At 52.5% G+C, this 19,822-nt stretch overlaps 1 protein-coding gene across 4 annotated transcripts in view; it reads left to right on the top strand.

Moving 5' to 3' along the window:
- Prkar1b (protein kinase cAMP-dependent type I regulatory subunit beta) overlaps positions 1-19,822 on the top strand; it is a 140,746-nt gene that overhangs the window by 91,672 nt on the left and 29,252 nt on the right. For all 4 annotated transcript variants that reach the window (XM_021186831.1, XM_029533623.1, XM_029533621.1 and 1 more), the window contains exons 5-7: positions 3,101-3,162; positions 3,775-3,821; positions 15,096-15,254. In XM_021186831.1, coding sequence (XP_021042490.1) covers positions 3,101-3,162; positions 3,775-3,821; positions 15,096-15,254 — 268 coding nt within the window. The remainder of the gene's footprint in view (positions 1-3,100; positions 3,163-3,774; positions 3,822-15,095; positions 15,255-19,822) is intronic.

The following is a 19,822-nucleotide window of genomic DNA, read 5'->3' as shown; positions in this document are numbered from 1 at the left end:
TCCAGCTCTAGGAGGCAGAGGTGAGAGGGTTGTTATGAGTTCAGGGTTAGCCTGGGCTACAGAATGAGGCCGAAGAAGAAAAGAAAGTTGCCAGATTAGTGCATTTCCACCCAGATAAGAGGGAGAGCAGAGATACACAAGACAGTAGCAGGCCCCCTTGGCAGGGAGTGACAACCCGGGGCAGGCTGGGGTGGCGCTAGCTACACATCAATCTCTTAGGATCAGGGAGGTGGACCTGCATTTTCCAGACGCAATAACATCTCAGAGAAGAGTGTCTAAAGCCAGGGTGGTGAAGCAGGCGCTTTCAGAGTGGGCTGGCAGGGAGTACACAGGATCTGTTTACTTATACACACACACACACACACACACACACACACACATACACACACCTTGGGATGGAGAGATGGCTCACTGGGAACAGGCTTGTTAGCCAAGTGTGAGGACCTGAGCCCTATCCCCAGAACCCAAGTACAGTACCATGTCCTTGTAACCTCAGTCCCAGAGAGGCAGAGACAGGAAGGCATTCGGAGTTTACTGGCCAGGATCTAGGCACTGAGGAATCTAATCTCAAAAATTAAGGTGGAGTGGGGCTCCGTGGGTAAGACTGCTTGCTGGGTCAGCATGAAGATCTGAGTTTGGATCCCTGGCACCCTCGGAAAAAGCTTGGCGTGGCTGCACATACGCCCATAACCCCAGGGCTGTAGTGACAGATACAGGAATCAAGCAGAGAGGGAGAGATCAGACACCTGCTATCCTTTGGCCATCACACATGTGCAAAAGTACCTGCACCCACACATACATGTGCGTATGTACTGTATACATCACACCACATACATTTACACATATCAGCTGGAGAGTGATTTAGAAACAGACTATCATATCACCCTCTGGCCTCCACACGTACCCACAGGCATATGTATGCACACATGCACGCACTACCATTATGAGCTGAGGGTTATTAGCATGGGAGGAACCAAAAGGTCGTTTGTTAAAGACCTGCTCTGTCTTGGACCCTTGTTTTGTGGTTTTGAGGAGACACAGCCAGGCTGGAATGGTTCCTGCAGATGCCGGAGATGCTATGGCCAAGAAGTACCCTTGTCAGAAGACAGACATCCAGGGCTGGCCCGAGATCTGCCCACAGCTCCCGCATGTGACTGCCTTTCTTCTCCCAGTGAGCACAGGAAACTAAAAACCAAGATGTTAGAGGAGTTAAGAGCTCCAGACAAGCGTGTTTGGATAGAGAGAGAATAGCCCAAGCTTAAAAAAAAAAGAAACAGTTAACTGTAAGTGACAATTGGGCTTATTATGAGTTAATTACACTCGGGTCTTACTTACCTCCGCTTACCTTCTCTGGACCCCTCCCACACCAGCTGACCTTTCTTTCCCCCACTAGTCCCTCTTCTATTTTGGTGTCTTTTATTTCTTTGGTGACTGATTTGTGTCATAGAACCCTATCCTTACAGAAGCATGGCTGAGGGGTTATCCACAGGAGCATAGGCAACTTACCAGTGGCTGTACCACTAAAGAAAATCTCCCCCCATCAACCAGTAACTTTGGGAGGGGTGGGGCTTCATGAGCCCTCTCCCAGCAACTATAAACTATAGACCCTCAGGAAGGGGGTGGGGCCTCATTAGCCCCTCCCCCAGCAACTATTAACTGCGAATCCTCAGCAAGGGGCGTGGCCTCATGCGATGACCAGGCTGATCTCCAACAGGTCCTGTGAAGAATTATTTCTATGCTCTGAAGGTTGGAACCGGAGCACGGAACAGTCTGGATCTTTTATTTTGTGTTTTCTCCCCAGATGGCTTTGTGTATTTTCCAGCCAGAGAGGGCCCTTGAGTTCTTCTGAGGCTTGCCTCAATTCGTGCTCTGTTTTGAACATTCAGGACAGACAGGGAGGTGCCCCATGTTTCCCGGCATGAACACTGCCTGGCTGGGGGCTCTGTACTGTACCTTAGCCTCCCCAGCAGCGCAGCCTCCTGTCTTGGTGAGCCAGGAGCCCCAGAGACAGGTAGCGGATGTTCCATTTCAGGAGAGTGGGCTGGCATTTTGGACTGTGTTCTAATGACTGTGCTGATGAGATGGCACCTTTGGGACAAAAGTGGCCATGTTGCATGTCCTGCGATTTCTGGTGACTTTGCTAGCCCAGCCCTCCTTACCCCCCCCCCCCCCCCCCGGCTTCTGTCTAACAGCCCATTTCACACCTACATTTAGAAGAAGAAGCTACCAAGCTTCAGGGTTGCCACGGAGACCACTTTGGATTCCCCCAGCTTTGTAGACTTTGGGGGGTCCACATGTCCTAGCACATCTCTGTCCTGCAAATCTGGGTACTGATGTCTTATTTCTTTACATTTTTGGAGTACTTGGGAATTAAACCTAGGACTTCTCACATGTTAGGTAAGTGCGCTACCATCAAGCGACATCTCCAGCCCTGCTGTATCATCTCTGTGTCTGGAGTCATGAACACTCCTGTGACTGTAAATATTTTCCTCCGGAAGGGGGGAAAAGCCAGCAAACTCCACACAATCAGGCTTGATGGCCATGTCCCAAACAAATTGTATTTATTGGCACGAGAAGTGCTCATAACCGACTGTGACTTATTCTCCTCACTGGATTGTAAAAACAGTGCCCATAAACTCATTCCTTTCTTGTAAGAAGCCAGGCAGGGCCTGGGGATGTTACTCAATTGATAGAGTGCTAGCCTGGCATGCAGAACCTCTGGGTTTAATCTCTTGCACCCCATAAACCCAGTGCTGTGCCTACAACCCCAGCACTGGGGAGGTGGAGGCAGGAGGGTCAGAAGTTAAGGTCTTTCTCAGTTGACACACTGCCTCAAGAGAGCAAAATAAACAGACAAAGAAGCCAAACAAGCAGGCTGTGCCTGTTGGCTGTGTGCAGAGTACCCATGTGGCTCTTCTCGGCCCGGCTGGTGAAGGCCTTAATTCCTCTTTTAACTTGGAAGGGCTCCTCTGCCTGAGGCCTGCAGACTGGATTCTGAGGGGCTAAGAGGTGGTGAATGGACGGGACTGGGTATATGTTGTGGGAAACAGGTTGACCTGGCTGGTGTCTGCTACAGCTCCTATCTGTGCTTGTTTTTCAGTGACATATTTGATGCCATGTTTCCTGTCACTCACATCGGTGGGGAAACAGTCATACAGCAAGGTATGTTTCCCTCCAGATATTTGTCATCTGTCCTGGCCAACTTAAGAAACTTCCAGAGGTGGTGGGTGCTCCAGAGGCTGAGGCAGGAGAATTGTCTTGACTTCAAGGCCAGTCTGGGCTATGGTATGAGGCCCTTCATAGAGATTGGGGGCAGAGGGGGGCAGGGGGAAGAGGCAGGCAGACTTTTGTGAGTTCCAGCCCAGCTAGGGCTACATAGCGAGAGACCCTGTCTCAGAACAAACAGGGGAAGGGGGTAGGCAGGCAGGGAGAGGTGGAAGAGAGAAAAGAAAAAGAAACTAATGAAACACAGCATGACAGCTAACATTAATCTGTCATCCCAGCAATCCAAGAAGCAGGGGATGTGGATTTTGAGTTCAAGACCAACCTGAAGAACTTAATGAGTGAAGAGAGTACTGAGCTTAGAGCCTTTGCCTGGTGTACAAGGGACCCTGGGATGAGAGAGCGTTGCTCCATGTCCAGAAATTGGCACCTGGGGCTGGTATTACTTGGTACTGGCTGGCACACGTAGTTACAAGGGTTCTTTGCCAGATAACCAACAGTATCTAACTCGTTTTGTTTCACATTTTACATCTGTTGTCTCTTCTGTCATAGGGAACGAAGGAGATAATTTCTATGTGATTGACCAAGGAGAAGTAGATGTGAGTATCTATCCATCCATCATGGGTTTTGGACATCAAGTCCTCTTGGCATGCTTGGCTTGAAGACTTCACACAGTTTAGCACCAGGTCTCACAAATGCAAGCTGGCAGCTTCTCTTTTTGAATAGATTCTTAATGTTTATTTGTTTGTTTATGGTGCTAGGGATGGAACTCAGGGCTCTTAGCATTTAGATGGATGTTCTGACCCTCAAATACCAGCCCCTCCCTGGGGGATTCCAAGCAGGTGCTCTACCACTGAGCCACGCCCCCAGGCCCTCCCTGGGGGATTCTAGGCAGGGGCTCTACCACTGAGCCACGCCCCCAGCCCCTCCCTGGGGGATTCTAGGCAGGGGCTCTANGGCTCTACCACTGAGCCACGCCCCCAGCCCCTCCCTGGGGGATTCTAGGCAGGGGCTCTACCACTGAGCCACGCCCCCAGCCCCTCCCTGGGGGAGTCGAAGCAGGAGCTTCAGTGCTGAGCCACACCCTGCCCCAAACCTTATTTCAGTTGTTTTATTTTATTAAAGATCAAGAAAGCATTTTGGCTAAATGATAGTATAAGACTATAAAAGCCCAGTTTGGAAGGAGAGCTGTGCCCAGCAGGTGCAGGCCCAGTGAGGTTCTCTTTTGCTTTCACTGAGGGTCTGCGTGCCAGAGCAGCCTAAGGTGTCCTCTTTGGCTAGCAAGCTAGGTCAGCCTGCAGACTCTGGGGGCTTACAGTGGATGTTCGCGATGACCACATGGGCAGTAGCTTCCATGTTTGTAGACACTAGAGGTCCTGACGTGACATGGGGTGACTGTCAGCTTTTGTGCCAGCATGTACCCAAGCTTCACCAAGGGACTGTCGGGACAAAGGGCTCACGTGTTTATACAGCATCCCCTACCCTCCCCCCCCCACACCACTCTCTCCATCACTGTAATGTTAGAAGCATCCCCTCCTCATGCTTTTAGCTGGCCCTCCCTCCTTCTATCCCCATGGCCAACCCTGCCCAAGCCCCCGCAGAGCCCTCTGACTGGAATGGCACTTATGTCCCCTTGTCTGGCTCCCGTTGTCAGAGCATGTTTCCCTGAGCTGAGGGGTCCGATTTCTATCCTAATCCTCTATGGCTTTGTCCCTTCTGACACAGGGAGCCTATGGTAACTTTCTTCCATCCTCCTCCCAAGCAGTGTGGTAACACTCATCTCCGAGTCAGTCTGGGACCTCCTCTTGCCTGCGGGAGTCTGACCTTTTGCTGGCCTGCCACTGGGCCTGGGCTGGTATCGTCCTGATGGGTGTCCCCTCCCTTGCTCTTGCTGTCACTCTGAGTATCTGCTTCTCCGTTAGTGTTGTAACCTATGTCAGCTCCTCAGGGTGGGCATCAGCAGGGGCACCATGTGCCCTGCCCTGATCAATTGCCTATTTGGGGCTACTTTCTGTGATCCATTTCGTGAAGGTCTGTCTCCAGATAGAAGAGAGGACAGGGACAGAGTCTGACCGGGACATTTCAGGGTCCTTAGCGTTGTGGGTCAACTCCTAGGCCAGCCCCAGGGTCATTGCTGGGCTGTGGCTCAGCTTGGCCTCACCTTCTAATTAGCCATAGTTTGTGCCCCACCTGTCCGAGGGGACTTGCTGTGCCCTCCTTGCCTCGGAGGTGTCTCGGCCACACCCTGCCTGGTGCCCCGGGGCTAGGTGAGCTATTTTGGACCTGGCCTCTGCTCCTAAGCCTATGTCCAGCCAGGCTATTTCTGGGAAAATCCTTTTCTGATTTCCCCAGCAGCCCAACTTTGTCCCACAATGCATTTCTGGGAACCACACTGGCCCACCTGCTTCCGGAGACACCCCATAGGAAGTGAGTCACCCAGGCGTCCCGAGTGGGGCACACGCGAAGCTGACCCGGTGAATCTGACAGCTCAACCCCTGGTCTGGGTCTCAGGGGAGGCAGGGCCTCCTGTCTCCCCAAACAAGGAAACTGAGTTGGGAGGTCGTGACCCCTTGGGCTACTCACTCAGGAAGCATGAGGCAGACGATTAAAAGGAGGTTCTGATGTTAGTGAGGCTCTGCTGTGCCCTAGCTTCAGGTTAAAACAAACATCCATGAAAAACCCAGCTCAGAAAACAGCTTGGTTCCTGGCCTACCACAGGCCAGGTTTGGGAGGGAGGGAGAAGGCCTTGGCCCCTAGCAGCTTGTATAAGTGGGTCCCGAGGACCGCTGCTCTCTCTGTTGGAAGTTGCTTTGATGGGTTGAGATTGGTGAGAGGCATGGGTGACTTGTTTTTAATTTTTGCTTTATGGTTGTTTGGGGTTTTTTTGTTGTTGTTTGATTTTTTTGTTCTTAAAGATGGGGGTTGCCAGGTGGTAGTGGTGCACACCTTTAATCCTAGCACTCAGAGGCAGAGGCAGGCGGATCTCTGAGTTCAAGGTCAGTCTGGTCTACAGAGTGAGTTCCAGTCAGGGCTACACAGAGAAACCCTAAATAAAATAAAATAAAATAAAAATAAATAAATGAAGGTCTCATGTAGCTCAGGCTAGCCTAAACTCATCATGTAGCCAAGGATGATCCTTAACTGTCAATCCCCCTGCCTCCATCTCCTGAGACCTGAGATGACAAGCATTGGTTTATACCGTGCTGGGAGTGTAATCTGGGGTTTCTTGCAGGTCAGGCAAATACTCTACCAACCCCCCATAGTTTGTACCCGTAGCTCCTCTCCCAAGCCGTGAGCCCGCGTTGTTGCCCATTCCTGGCCCTAAACCCACCGCTCATTGCTCTGTCTTCTCCTTCCAGCCTTGGCTAGCTCTTGATCTCCAGTGGCATTGCCAGCTCCCATGGGACCCCTGGGAATAGTCAACATGAACCTGCCCTGGGGGTGCTGTGTTCACTTCATGGGGTGGATGACAACCAATCAACAGGAAATTAGTGAACAGCAGCTCCTACCGCAGGGCCTGGACTTTCCCGGAGTTCTCTGCTCCTAGCTTTGCTCTGCCTTGCAAATTCCTCTTTATCCTTCAGTGCCCTCCAGGCCCTGCTCCTCTGTCTGCAGTGGAGCGCTGATAAATCTTACCTTAATGACAACAGAAGACTAGGCCCTCTCGCTGTAACCTGGGTAACCTGGGAACCCATGTGGCTTCTGATCTGGGCCCATCCTTTCCTTGGAACACAAGGCTGCCCACCCCCTCTCCCTTTCTCCTCTATCCCTTATTCCTCCTCCTCCTTTTTGTTTTTTCCTTTTTTTTCCTCCAGCCTGAACTCAGACTCTTCAGGTGTTGGAGAATATCCTTGAACTTCTGATTCTCCTGCCTCCACCCCCTGAGTGCTGGGATTGCAGAGCTGTGTGGCCATATCTGATTTATGTGATGCTGGGGATGGAGGTCACCCCCTCCTCCGGGGGGGGGGGACGGACTTCACGAATGCTAAGCAAGCACGATACCAACTGAGCCTTGTGTCCCAGTCCACATGTGACCTCTGTTGTGCTCATCAAAGACACCTAGAATCTTTTAATTCCATCTCAAAGACAAGGTTGGGGTGACCCCAGGGGATTCTGGGTCACATATTCTTTGACTTCCCCCAAATAAGTGGATATAGGGAAAGTGCTGGCTGTCCTCAGGGTTCTGGAGCCCCTGAGTTCCTTCCCCTTTCACCTCCCCCACGCCCTGACCATGTACATCTCCAGGAAGACTGGCTTCTCCCACAGAGCAGGCTTCGTGCCCTCTTCCCCTGTGTACTAGGCAGACCCCACCTCCTGCCTGTTCTAGGCAGCCTTTCACCCCACCCTCCACACCCACACCCACACCCAGCGCAATTGCAGTGGCCACCTCCCTCCTCAGATCAGCTACAGTGTATCTGAGCTTGTATGTGGCCGTCTTGTGTGTCCCTGGCTCACTGAGTCTGAGATCTTCCCTGGAGGCCCCTGAGCCGCTTGCTGTGGAAGACCCCAGGTATGGCTAAGGAGCAGGCAGTCACGGCCTGGATGTGTGCTCGGGGTTTAAGCCCCTGAGCCAGTTGCTGTGGAAGACCCCAGGTATGGCTAAGGCAGTCACTGCCCGGATGTGTGCTAGGGGTTTAAGCCCCTGAGCCAGTTGCTGTGGAAGACCCCAGGTATGGCTAAGGAGCAGGCAGTCACGCCTGGATGTGTGCTCGGGGTTTAAGCCTGTGTTCCATCTCCTTTCAGAAGACAGCCTCCACCTCACTGTCCCCAGAATCTTGCAAAAGTGAAAGTCACATTAACTGATGATTCTGGCCCCAGATATATATCCATGACCCCCTTGGTTGTGGAGCGAGGGGTGGATAGGACCGGCAGGATCCCACACACCTCCACTCCATCCTTTTCAAGGTAGGACTGAGGGTCCCCAAAGTCACAGCTCATCTGAATAAGACCCTTCCAACCTCCCGACAGACACCTTCCAGCCTCCAGTGAGTCAATGAGGAGCCAGGGTGGGAGCCTGGCTTGAGGTTTCCCCAGCCTCTGGTTGGCCCCAGTATCTTATAATGATGGTCAGAGCTCTAACTGGCCACCCACCAACCTGGGGAAAAAGTGAGCTCACCTTCACCTCAAATATATTGTCTCGACAGATCTTCCCTCCCTCCCTCCCCAGCCAGGAGGTTCAGGTTCAAAGGCGGCTTAGAGGCCCTTGCTGGACGCTGGCTGGCCAAACCAGGATGTCTGGGCATCGTGGGTGGATGCCACTTCCTGGCTAAAGCCTCGAGTTTAGGATGTAGAGGCTGTGGGTGGTGCAGACTGGACCTATGAGTGGGTGCATCCGGCCTCACCTCCCTATAGCACTATGAAAAAGTCCCCGACACCTCCATCAGCCTCTCAGACTTTCCAGTGGTGACAGGGGTGGGCGGCAGGGAGCACCCACAGGGATGGGCACAGAAGAAGCTGAACTGTGATGTGGGAGCTGCAGGGTAAACACACGGGGGCCATGAAAGAAGGCCACATGTAAAGGAATCAAAGGGTGCCCAGTAAGCTGCTGGGAGGGAGAAGCCGGCATGTCAGTCCCAGCTGAGTTATGGGGCATACATTACTCTAATCACTGCGATGACTCTCAGCAAGCTTCTACGGTCCCTGTGCTGCATCCTGAACCCCCTCCCCCAGGCCAGGCAGGTCTGCAAGGATGCCATTAGGGCAGCTGCAGTCCATCTGCCTTTACCTGGGTGGGGGAACGAGAGGGCTATCACCAGCTTTACCTTCCCAGGCAGGAGCTGCACCCCTCCCTCCAGACAGGCCAGTGTGCTAGGGCTCCCGGAGCATCCTTCCAGGATGAATACTCTTCTCCCGCTAGGAGGACCAGGAGGCCGAAAGGGCCAAAGTTCAGTCTTAGTTAAAATCATGGCTTTCCACAGAGACTAAATGCTAGGCAGTGGGTGTATGCTTGTCAAGAACTAGAATCCAGTTTTCTAGCAGAAAAATATTTTCCAATTTATTTTATTCATGAGACAGCATTTCTGCCGAAAAGGACACCCAGCTGCAAGCATACGAGATTGGAAATGGGCTCTGGGGTCTTTCCTGGTTGTCTCTAGACTCCTGGTTTTGGGGGTGTCCCTATCACTTCCGAGGTTAACACTGTCCCCGTGAGCTCTAGGTCGGCAGGATTCTCCTGGTTCAGGAGAAGAGGTTCTTCCTGCCTTAGGATGCTTCCCTCCCTGGTAGCGCGTGCGCACCCGGGAGCTGGGCATCACTGTCCTGTTGTTGGGCTGGGGACGGTTCAGTTCTCCAGAGTTTCTGGAAGAGCACATCTGTTTAAATTGTTAAAGTGCTTGGAGCATGAGATTAACTATATTATCAACAGTGCAGCTAACCCCATCCCCAAAACTTTCCTCTGTGCCTGTGGGGGAGGGGTGGAGGAGAAAGCATGTCTGTGGACGCCATCACTTAACCTCGGGTGTCTATTAGTCACTGTCCACCTTTTTTTTTTTTTAGAGTGTTACTCTCACTGACCTGGGAGCATGTATTTTAGTCAGGCTGGCTGGCCAGCAAAACCTTAGGCATCCACCTGTATCCACCTACCCAGCCATGTACCATCACATCCAACCTTTTAAAAAAAAACCATGGCTTCTGGCAATGGAACAGCTCAGGTCCACACATTTCCACAGTGAGCCACTACGCACTGACTTGTCTCCCCGACCCTCGAGTCTGAACTGCCTTACTGATCTCATCTGGTTCCTTTACTGAGTCACTCCACAGCCCCACCCCAGCCCCTAGTCTGACTCTTGGGGTTGGAGAGATGGCTCAGGAGTTAAAGAGCTCTGGATGCACTGCCAGAGGACGTGGGTTTGATTCCTGGCATCCAGCTGTCCGTAACTTCTGTTCCAGGGGATCTGACCCCTCCTTTCACCCCCGCCTGCACAGACACACACGCAGGCAAAGACACCCGTACACATAAAATGAAAACAGCTTCTTTCTAGCCTGGAACTCACTGATTTGTGTAGGGTAGCCAACAGTGACCCCCCAGAGATTTGCCCATCTGTACTTCCCGGGTCCCAGCACGGGGTTTATAAACCCTGGCCACTATGCCCAGAGGTTTCACGAGGATTCTGGGGCTGGAATTCACAGATTCTTGATCTAAAAATAGTCTGACTCTTCTGGGGAGCCTCTTGTTGACGTCACACGGCATCTATCCTGTGGCCGCTGGTCACTGAGCAAAACGTTCTCAAGCTCCACCCATTCACGCTGTAGCAGGTGTCAGAATGCCCTGCTTAAGGCTGAGTAATATTCCACTGGGGGCCTTTGGCACCTTTTCTTTATGTGCATCATTATGGGCTCTTGCAAGCTACCCTGCAGTGAACAGGGATGTGTGACTGTCTCCTGGAGATGTGCCTTCCAAAGTGCTGTCATGTTTCAGTTGGCCGTTTGTTGAATGCTGGCTGTGACATTTTTTTCCTGAAGGTCTTGGAGCCTCCCAAGCATATTTTAACCACACAGCATATCGTCTCCGAGGTCCTCAGTGGCCCCGCTTGAGGTCACAGGGTGTTGATATAGCCTGGCAGTGAGTGTGCCTGGATTTGAGGGTGTTAGATCCTGAGGCACCCCAAAAGCTGTGCTGTTCTAGTAGGACTAAGTTACACAGGGTGAGGGTACCGGCAGTCCCTTGGATTGTTGGGTTCATACAGACCTCATGGGACTCCATTTTCTTTTCGGAGAAATTGTGGGATTCATATTGGGGCATGGTCTTGACCCGATCTACCTTCTGGGGATCTGGAAATGCATGTGGACATGAGGAGGAGTGAGAGGAGGCTGCACTCAGGATGGACCGACTACAAGGGGGGACCCTCACTGGCCTGATGACTACCCAGGAGTGCTCTGGGGGCATAGGCCAAGGGTGGCATTCGTGTGTCCTAGGCCCAGCTCTTGTGATTATCCTTGTCCTCACGTCTCCATTGCTGTCTTGCCCACTTGACTGAAGTGCTTGGGAAGGGAGGCCGAGCAGGTCCTGCCCAAGTCACCCCTGGGCTCCTGGCAGTCTTGGTCTATCTGTGTCGGGAGAGTGATGTTCAGTGATGTTCAGTGATCCTGGAGTCTTGGTGCTCTAGAAATCCAGTGATCTTTGGGGACTCTGCCAGGACTTTACTATACAGGTGCAGGTGCCGTTCAGCCACCTCTGGCTACCTCTGGTCCTTTAAAAATATGTAGAGGCCAGGCCACCCCAGGAGTGTAAATTCAGAGGTGGGTCTTTTAAAAAATGGTTTTTCCTTTTCTTCTTTTTCCTAGTGTGTATGTACATGCACATGTGTGCAATGTGCGTGTGTCCATGTGTGTGCACATGACTATGGAAGCTAGCGGTCAACCTCAGGCGTCATTCCTCAAATACCATCCACTTTGTTTTATAAGTTTAACCATATTTATTGTATTGGGCTGCATGTGTGTATGCATGCATGTGCACGTGTGTGTGTGTGTGTGTGTGTGTGTGTGTGTGTATGGTGTGAGTGCATGCGTGCATGCATGTGATGGGGTGTGGTGCTTTTGACATCACACATACATGGATGTGAGATGACAGTTTTGTAGAGTCAATCCTGTCCTTTCACCTTTGCATGAGTCCTGGGATCAAACCCGTGGAGTCGTCCTGTCCGTCCACCTTGCTTTGTTAATACGGCATCTCTCACTAGCCTGGAACTTGCTGATCCATGTAGGGGAGCCAACTAAGGAGCCCTAAAGATTTGCCCATCTGTGCTCCCCATGCCCCAGTGCCCAGAGGTTTCACAGGGATTCAGGGGCTTAAGTTCAGAGTATTGCTTGCAAAGCCAATATTTTATCAACTGAGTCAACTCAGCCTTGGTTTTGCTTTTTCATACAGGCTTTTTCTGTAGCCTAGGCTAGCCCAATCTGCCAGAGTCAGTTTTTCCGAGGCTAAGATCACAGGCATGGACCACCACACCAGTCTTGTATCTCTACGACATCTGCCCGTGGCTTGTGTCTGTTACTGGAAGGTCCCCTGAGGATGGGAATCTGCCATTTAATGCAGAGTCCCTAGAGGTGAGAAGGTGCCTGAGTCAGAGGGTCACCCAGACTCCACAGAGACAGGCAGGAAGGAGGAAGGCAGGCAGGGCAGGGCAGGAGAGGCTGGGCTCAGCTGGAGGACCCTTGGTCCCTAGTGTAGCATAATGTGGCACAGTGGGGCCTCCCACCATTTTTCTCCTAAAGGAAGAAAAAAAAAAAATTGAACCGAACAAGAGTAGCCCCTTTGCGTACCAGCTGGGTGGGGGAGCTGTGACAGAGGCCAGTGTGCATAGAAGGATGGCCCTTTGTCCTCCGGGTGGCCTTGGAGGACACAATGGTTTCCTCTGACACTGTGGGAGATCCCCTAGGCTTGAGGCTCTGGGCTGAGGGAGGGTAGTCACTGTACAGGGTCCCTGCATGTCCCTGGTCATGTCCCAGGGCAGCCATACTCACTCTTCCTGTGGGGTGTAAAGTTGTGGAAGTATTACTACTACAGAGGCATTGTGTCCCCAGAGGCTCAGTGCTCTGGGAGGACATAGCTTTAAGTCCTCCCCCCGACTTGGGGTAGCTCCTGGAGGACTTCCTTGATCCTCGTGCTGCAAGGAGACTCGCCCATTGGCAGCTCACCAGCAGGGACTCGAGTGTCCTACACACCTCTCTCATACCCTAGAGCATCTGCACTTATGACTCCACCCATGATGACACACGGGGACAGAAGTGTGGTAGGGACAAAGCAGCCTCTGCGGCTATGCTTTCAGGAATACTTGCTTCTGCTGAGCCAGTAGGTGTGCCTGTGATGCAAGAGATGTTACTTACCTCAGATCTTTGTCAGGAAACAAACAAGGAAGTCACATTCAACTCAGAAATGTCCCGGATGCCTGGGTGGTAGTGCACGTCTGTAATCCCAGGTCTCTGGAGGCTGCATTGGGAAAATTTTTACCAAATTAGGAGACAACATAGACTACACAGGGAAACTCCGTCTCAAAGTGGGGAAGAGGTTGGGGATACAGCTCCGTGGAAGGCATTTGTCTAGAGTACTTCAGAGAGAAGATGGGGGCATGGCTCAGTGGTAGAGCCCCTGCCTAGAATCCCCCAGTGAGGGGCTGGGGTGCAAGGCCTTGCATTCAATCCCTAGTACCACCAAAGCAATGATCATGGCAGCATCAGATGGGTGTGACAGTCCATCATGGCAGCATCAGATGGGTGTGACAGTCCATCTGGTCTGGATGAGCACACTGAGGTTCACAGAGGCAAGTGACAGACTGAAGGTGACATTGGGAGGGCTGTGCGTACTCACTGAGCTCCATGTTCAGATCAGTGGGGGTTTCCAACCCGAGCGCTAACTGCATGCGTAGGTTCCCGCAGGAGCACAGGCAAGGTGGCAGTGGCAGCCCTGCATCTGGAGGGGAGGGGAGGCTGTGCTCTACCCTCTCTGGCTGTGGAAATGGCGTGAGGCCCTAGGGATGTGCTCTGAGGTCTGTAGACTCACATCTAAAGTCCCAGGCCGCCACACTCTCTCCCTCTTTCCATCGACATTCGCTCCAGCATTTGGTGGGCATTGCTTCCAGACGCTCTATGGATCTTTTGGGCTCTGGGTTTTTTGAGACAGGACATCACTCTATAGCTCAGACTGGCGTGGAGCCTGTCATCCTCCTGCCTCAGCCCGAGGTGACAGGTGTATGACACCATGCCTAGTCTCTTGCAGGTTTTTAAGGGCAATCAGTGCCTATATCTTCCCCTCTTAGCACCCCACATCCCTTTGGAGTTTGGGGAACCCACCCGGCCAGGTGGGAGGAGCACGCACCCGATCTGGTCCCTGAGTTCTGTCTTTGGGAACTATTACCCTCCCTACCCCCCCATCTTTGTGGCTAGCCAGTCCCCTTCCATGTCTTGCTCACTTCATCGTGGAGTTACAACCATCACCTGCGAGGCGTTCTCTTTCAGACAGAAATCTCTGTGCCTCAGTTGTTACCGGATAATGAGACATTGATTTCAGTAAGAATCGCTGCCATGATTCATCAGAATCCATTCTCTGCGCACGCACCCGTCTTAGCAGTGGGAACGGTTCTGTACGCTCATTGAGACGCCGTGGGATAAAGCATACATTGTGTCAATTTATAGTAACCGAGCTGCATAATGGCCCTGGGAACAAACAATCTGCCCATTCTGTGTCCCGGCTGGGTGTGGGCCGCGCAAGGTCCATGCATAGTGTGCACACTGTGCAGGGCACGTTGTCCACGCGGCCTGAAAGGGAATCTTGTCCTGGCTCCTCCTCGACGCAGCTTGGTAGTGGTGCCTGGCCAGGGGGCTCAACTAGGCCAACAGCCAAAAAAGACTTGGGTGCTTGCCTTGGTGGCAAAGGCCCAGAGGAGAAGGGGACAGTCCGTGTGTGCCCACAGGGATGGGACAAGAGGGATACCCAAGCAGAGGGATCACTGAATGGCCAGAGAGGAGAGGCATTTTGTAAACAGAAAAGGCAAGAGAGGGCATGTTTGTCTGGATCCATCTCTGTGTAATTGTAGGCGACTCATTAGGGTATAGTTGGAAAAACTGAGGCCCAGAGAGACTGAGAGATGATGGGTGGGTAACCAGCCTGAGGTAGCTGGAACACATTGTGTTTCGCCTTCTGGTCCTGACCAGTTATTTGGTGACTGTGTGCTGTCCAGTTGTGGCTCTGAGTAGGTTGGGATAGATGTTCCTTGGAGGTGTAAGGTTACCTCCAGGGTAGGAGTGTGTATGAAGTGGTCCAAGAGCCTTGCAGAGCACCTGTCCTTTCCACTGGGGATGGTTGTGGGTTCCCCCACAGAGGAAGCAGCTATTGTGAGCCACGTGTCCCACTGACCCCTCTCTCTTATTCTCCAAAGGTATATGTGAACGGAGAATGGGTCACCAACATCAGTGAGGGGGGAAGCTTCGGGGAGCTGGCTCTCATCTACGGCACCCCCAGAGCGGCTACTGTGAAAGCCAAAACGGACCTCAAGCTCTGGGGCATCGACCGTGACAGCTACAGGCGCATCCTCATGGTGAGTGGAACCCTGGCCAGGAGGCTCTGTCAGGGGAGGAGACACAGCAGGAGGAGCTAACACCACCAGAACCCCAGGTCTAAGGTGAAGATGAGCTTCCCTAGCAGACACAGCCTGTGACCTAGGAAGATGGCTGGGAACGTCTCTGGCGCGTTCCTCCCTTCTCTCCTTCCAGATACTGTAGACTGCGGTTGTGATAGCTGGATCTTCTGTGCTGCCATCTTGGAGAATAAAACCCAGAGTCCCTCCAAGGTGACATCAGGGCAAAGGCTAAAGTCACGGGAGTTACAGGTCATAGGGACAGAGTGCAAAGGCCTTGGGGTGGCGGTTGCTACTCAGCACAGGAGGCTATATAAAGCAAACATCATGAGAAGAAAATCAGAGTTTTGTCCGAAAGAGTTAGGAGCTCTCTCCATCCTGAAAATCCACAGTCTCTTCTGGGGCCCACCATCATGATCCCCGACATACGACTCCTTGAGTCACAGAGGGACCTGGGACTCAGGTAGATTGAGGTAGACTGGGAGGAACTGAGAGTGGCCATCGGGTGAGATGTTCCAGAATGTTCCCCAGAATAGCTCAGGATGGAGCCTGGATGCTCTGCCACTGAGGCACAGAGGGCACATCCTGTTGTGGCCTTGATATAAATTAACCAGCTCTTCCGTAGGACACACTCGTAGATCACCACCATCTTTGAGGCAGTGGTCCCCCGGGCCTGGCACACCCAACATGTCTGGGTTCCCGCACTGCTGTGGGCACAGATACAGCACAGACGGTATAGCTCTATAGTCCTTTATCTCTAACATGTTCTCCATCTGCAGGGACCTGCCTGTCCCAGTGGGAGGTTGCCATGGGGGATCCTCCCTGTCTGCAAGAGGACACAGTCCCAGTACCCTCTGAGCGCACCTGGCCTGAACCTGCATAAGCAGCTGTTTCTCCGCTGTCTAGTCTGTGCTGTGTCATTGCTGGCTGTGGGACTTGTGTGGTTAGGACTTTATATTCAGGAATGCTCTCGAAATCGCAGAGGGAGCTGGCGCTTTCTTTCGGGGTTAATTTCGGATCCCCAGGCACTAAGAATAGAGCCATTTGGGCTCCAGAATCCGCAGAGCTCTTGTGGGGAATTTGGATCCTGTCCGCACCCATCCCCCATCTGGGCAGAGTTGGAGCTGGCCAACTCCCACACTGCTGAGGGCTCCTGCCTTACTCAGGCTCACAGTGGGATATGCAGAAGATGAGAAGTCACCAGGATCTCCCTCTCGGGAGCTGGCTACATCCCACAAGGTCAGCGGAGACTCCACACTGGAGTTGAAACTCTGTGACTTGTCCTTTGGAAGTTTCCTAAGTGTCTGTCCCTGCTCCTCTCTTTCTCTAAGGGACACATGGTGCCTGTCCAGTGCCAAGCAGAGTTGTAGGTGTACCCCATCTGTAGGCGCTCAGGTGAGGCTCGACATAGGGCAGCAGCCCCTGAGTTTCTTTCCTTTCATTTGAGCCCTCAGTTCATTCACCTGTCTCTTACTGGGGACCCTGCGTTTGCAACTAGTGAGTTTGGAATTCGCTGAAGAGGGGCTGGGATGTGACTCAGTTGGTAGAGGGCTGGCCTGACATGCATGCAGCCCCGGGGTATGGACCCAGCACTGCCTAAGGAGGCACGGTGGTGCATGCCTGTAATTCCAGCACTCAAGAGGCGGAGGTGGGAGGTTCAGGAGTCCAATGTCATTGTCAAGTTACATACAGGCTAGCCTGGATTACATGAAGCCTTATCTCAAAATATAAAAGAGTCATGTCAAAAAGTCACGTATACAAAATCAAACTGTGTACTCCAGGTCATACTGGGGGCTTCTGAGGCCTCTGCAGGAAGTGTCCTGAGTCCCCGAATCTTGTGTTCCAAGTAGATATGGGTCTCCATTCCTAATGCTACTGACTCTGAAGGACCCACCCACGTCCTGACTGACTCTCTAAGCCATCTCCACAAGAATCAGGTACTCTCCACTTTATAGCACAGGTGGTACGACACCTCAACTTCTATGAATGCCCCCCCCCATTTTCTATAGGGTTTCTGAGATAAGCTTAGAGTCCCTGAGTGACTCACAGGGGGTTCACACAGCCTGAGAATAGGTGACCCCCATCCACCGTTGCCCAGAATAAGAACCCCAAGGCGGTGGAGAACTACATACACATAAGTGACTAAGAAACTTGTTCTGAGCCCTTGCTTGTGGTGCAGTGCAGGGGTGGGGGTGGGGGGTGCGCTTGGAGGCTTCCAGTGATGGAGAAACGTCAGCCAGGTCCAGCTCCTTGTCCTGAGCAGCACGGACGCTCTGGCTGAGATAGGTCGTTTTGGGAGCTTGATTCATCTCTGGTTCCAGAACCGCGAGACAGGCAGAGTTCACCATATACAGTGTGTGGTTCTCAGCACCTTGGGTGGCAGAAGAGGGCGGGGTCTCAGATCCCTGGTCTCATTGTCCTACGTGGGACACCCTGAGCAAGGTGGGGCCTCTGCTTGTTCAGCAAACGCCATCTTCCTCTCCTGGACCTACAGAGACCTTCTAACCCAGCCTCATGCCAATTCGTTCCAAAGTCAGGCACTCACTCGTTGCTGGTGGGGGAGTGAGGAAGGGCCCTGGGGACAGAGGTGAGCGCCTGCTCTGCCCTTGTGGGTTTCAAGGTCCTTGCTACTGAAACCTGATAGGGATCTTGGCTGAGGTCTGCCTTGGTTTCTTTTTCCATCGCTGTGGTAAAATACCCTTGACAAAAGCCTCTTAGGGAAGAAAGGGCGTATCTGGACTCACAGTTTGCAGCCCAGTCTGTCACAGCAGGGAGGTCACCACAGCAGTTGCTGGAGTCATCTGGTCACATCCCATCCACAGCCAAGGAACAGAGAGCACTGGATGCTAGTAGTCCATTCCCCTTTGCCTTCCATCCAGGACTAATAAATGGCGCTGTCCACATTCCAGGTTGGCGTTCCCACCTCCGTAAACCCCATCAAGGTAACCCTCCAGACGCCCACAGAGCAGCCGAAACGAAGAGCATCCTCCCTTCCAGATTATTCTGGAGTCTGTCAAGTTGATAATCAATACTAACCACCACTGGGCACGCTGCGGGTGCCAAGGCGGCAGGCAGAGCGAGTCCCTGTACCAGGCGGGCTACTTGGGGAGAAGGCTGAGGTCGCCTTTGCAGGCAGGGTCCTAGGCTGAGCCCCACTGGAGTCATCTTGGGCTGCTGTCTCAAATGCTGTAAAACCTGCTAAGCTGGGGGTACCCCGTGTCACCAAGTGGCTTGGTCTAGGAACAAAGCAGGCTGGCTTCACCTGCTACCTGACGACTTCCCTAGGCTCCACATTTTCAGCATTGTCTTGTCTGCTACATCAGTGTTAGCTTCTGAGGTGCCTGGGTCACAACCCGCCTGCATTCCTCTGGCATGGCTTAATTGCTAGGTGGTCAATGGGAACTGCACATTTTCAAAAGAGGTGCCTTTTTTTAGGGCTGGATGGGATTAAAATGGCTTGGGCCAGGTCACCGAGCAGGCTGCTGCTACCACAGACACCTAACTTGCACCGATAGGCAGACACAACAATTCGGCATCACCGGAGCCTGGACACTGGCTTCCCAAGTGTGCCGTCTTGTTGTCATGGAAACAGACTTGTTCCAGCCTCCGCTGGCAGACCTATCCATCTCACCATCGAGGTCCACAGCCGAGGACAACTTAATGTCATTCTCCTGGCACCACTGGACACTGAGTCCCCAGGCCTGGTGCGACTTGAATTCATAATTTTTCTCTTTGCTATGACAAAATACTTGACAAAGGCAGCTAAAGGGAAAGGTTTCTGTGGCTCACAGCTGTGAGTACAGCCCATCTTGGAGAGGAAGGGGGTGTTCAGGATCATAAGGTGGCTGGTCACATTGCATCCATGGTCAGGAAGAGGGGTGGAGATGAGAGAGAGGAGGAGAGGAGAGAGAGGAGAAAAAAGGAGAAAGGGGGAGGGAAGAGGAAAGAGAGGAAAGAGAGGAGAGAAAGGGTGAGAGAGAGAGAGAGAGAGAGAGAGAGAGAGAGAGAGAGAGAGAGAGAGAGAGAGGAGAGATGTATGGTTCTCAGTTTTTCTTCTCCTTTTTTCAGTTGAGGACCCTAGCCCATGGAATGGTGGGAGGGCCTCTCACATTTAGAACTGGTCCTCCCACGTGTAGGGTGGGTCTTCACTCCAGTAACCCAGTCTGGAAATGCCCTTGCAGACATGCCCAGAGGTTTGTCTACTAGGCGACTCTAGATCCCGTCAAGTTGACAACTCGCATTAGCCACCACAGGAGTTTTCCTGGAAAGTAGAGCTTCGTGGCACGTAACTCTGGGTTTCTGGGACTGGAATTTTGCAGGCTTATTAGTGCCGATCTGAACACAATCTGAAGAGAAAGTTGAGGCCCAAGGTTGGGAGAGGGGGATCTGGGGTCCTGTCACTGTATCCTCTGCCAGTCTTCATAGAGACCCTTTGGGGGAGGTTTTAATATTCCCATTGCACAGTTGAGCAGACAGAGCTCAAGAGGCCAGTGAGAATGGAGGTCTGAGCCCAGGCTTTCTGACTGCTA

This window comes from Mus pahari, chromosome 23 (genome assembly GCF_900095145.1).
Source record: "Mus pahari chromosome 23, PAHARI_EIJ_v1.1, whole genome shotgun sequence".
Classification (NCBI taxonomy): Eukaryota; Metazoa; Chordata; class Mammalia; order Rodentia; family Muridae; genus Mus; species Mus pahari.
The sequence above is the reverse complement of the archived record's forward strand: the minus strand, read 5'-3'. Positions and strand labels throughout refer to the sequence as shown.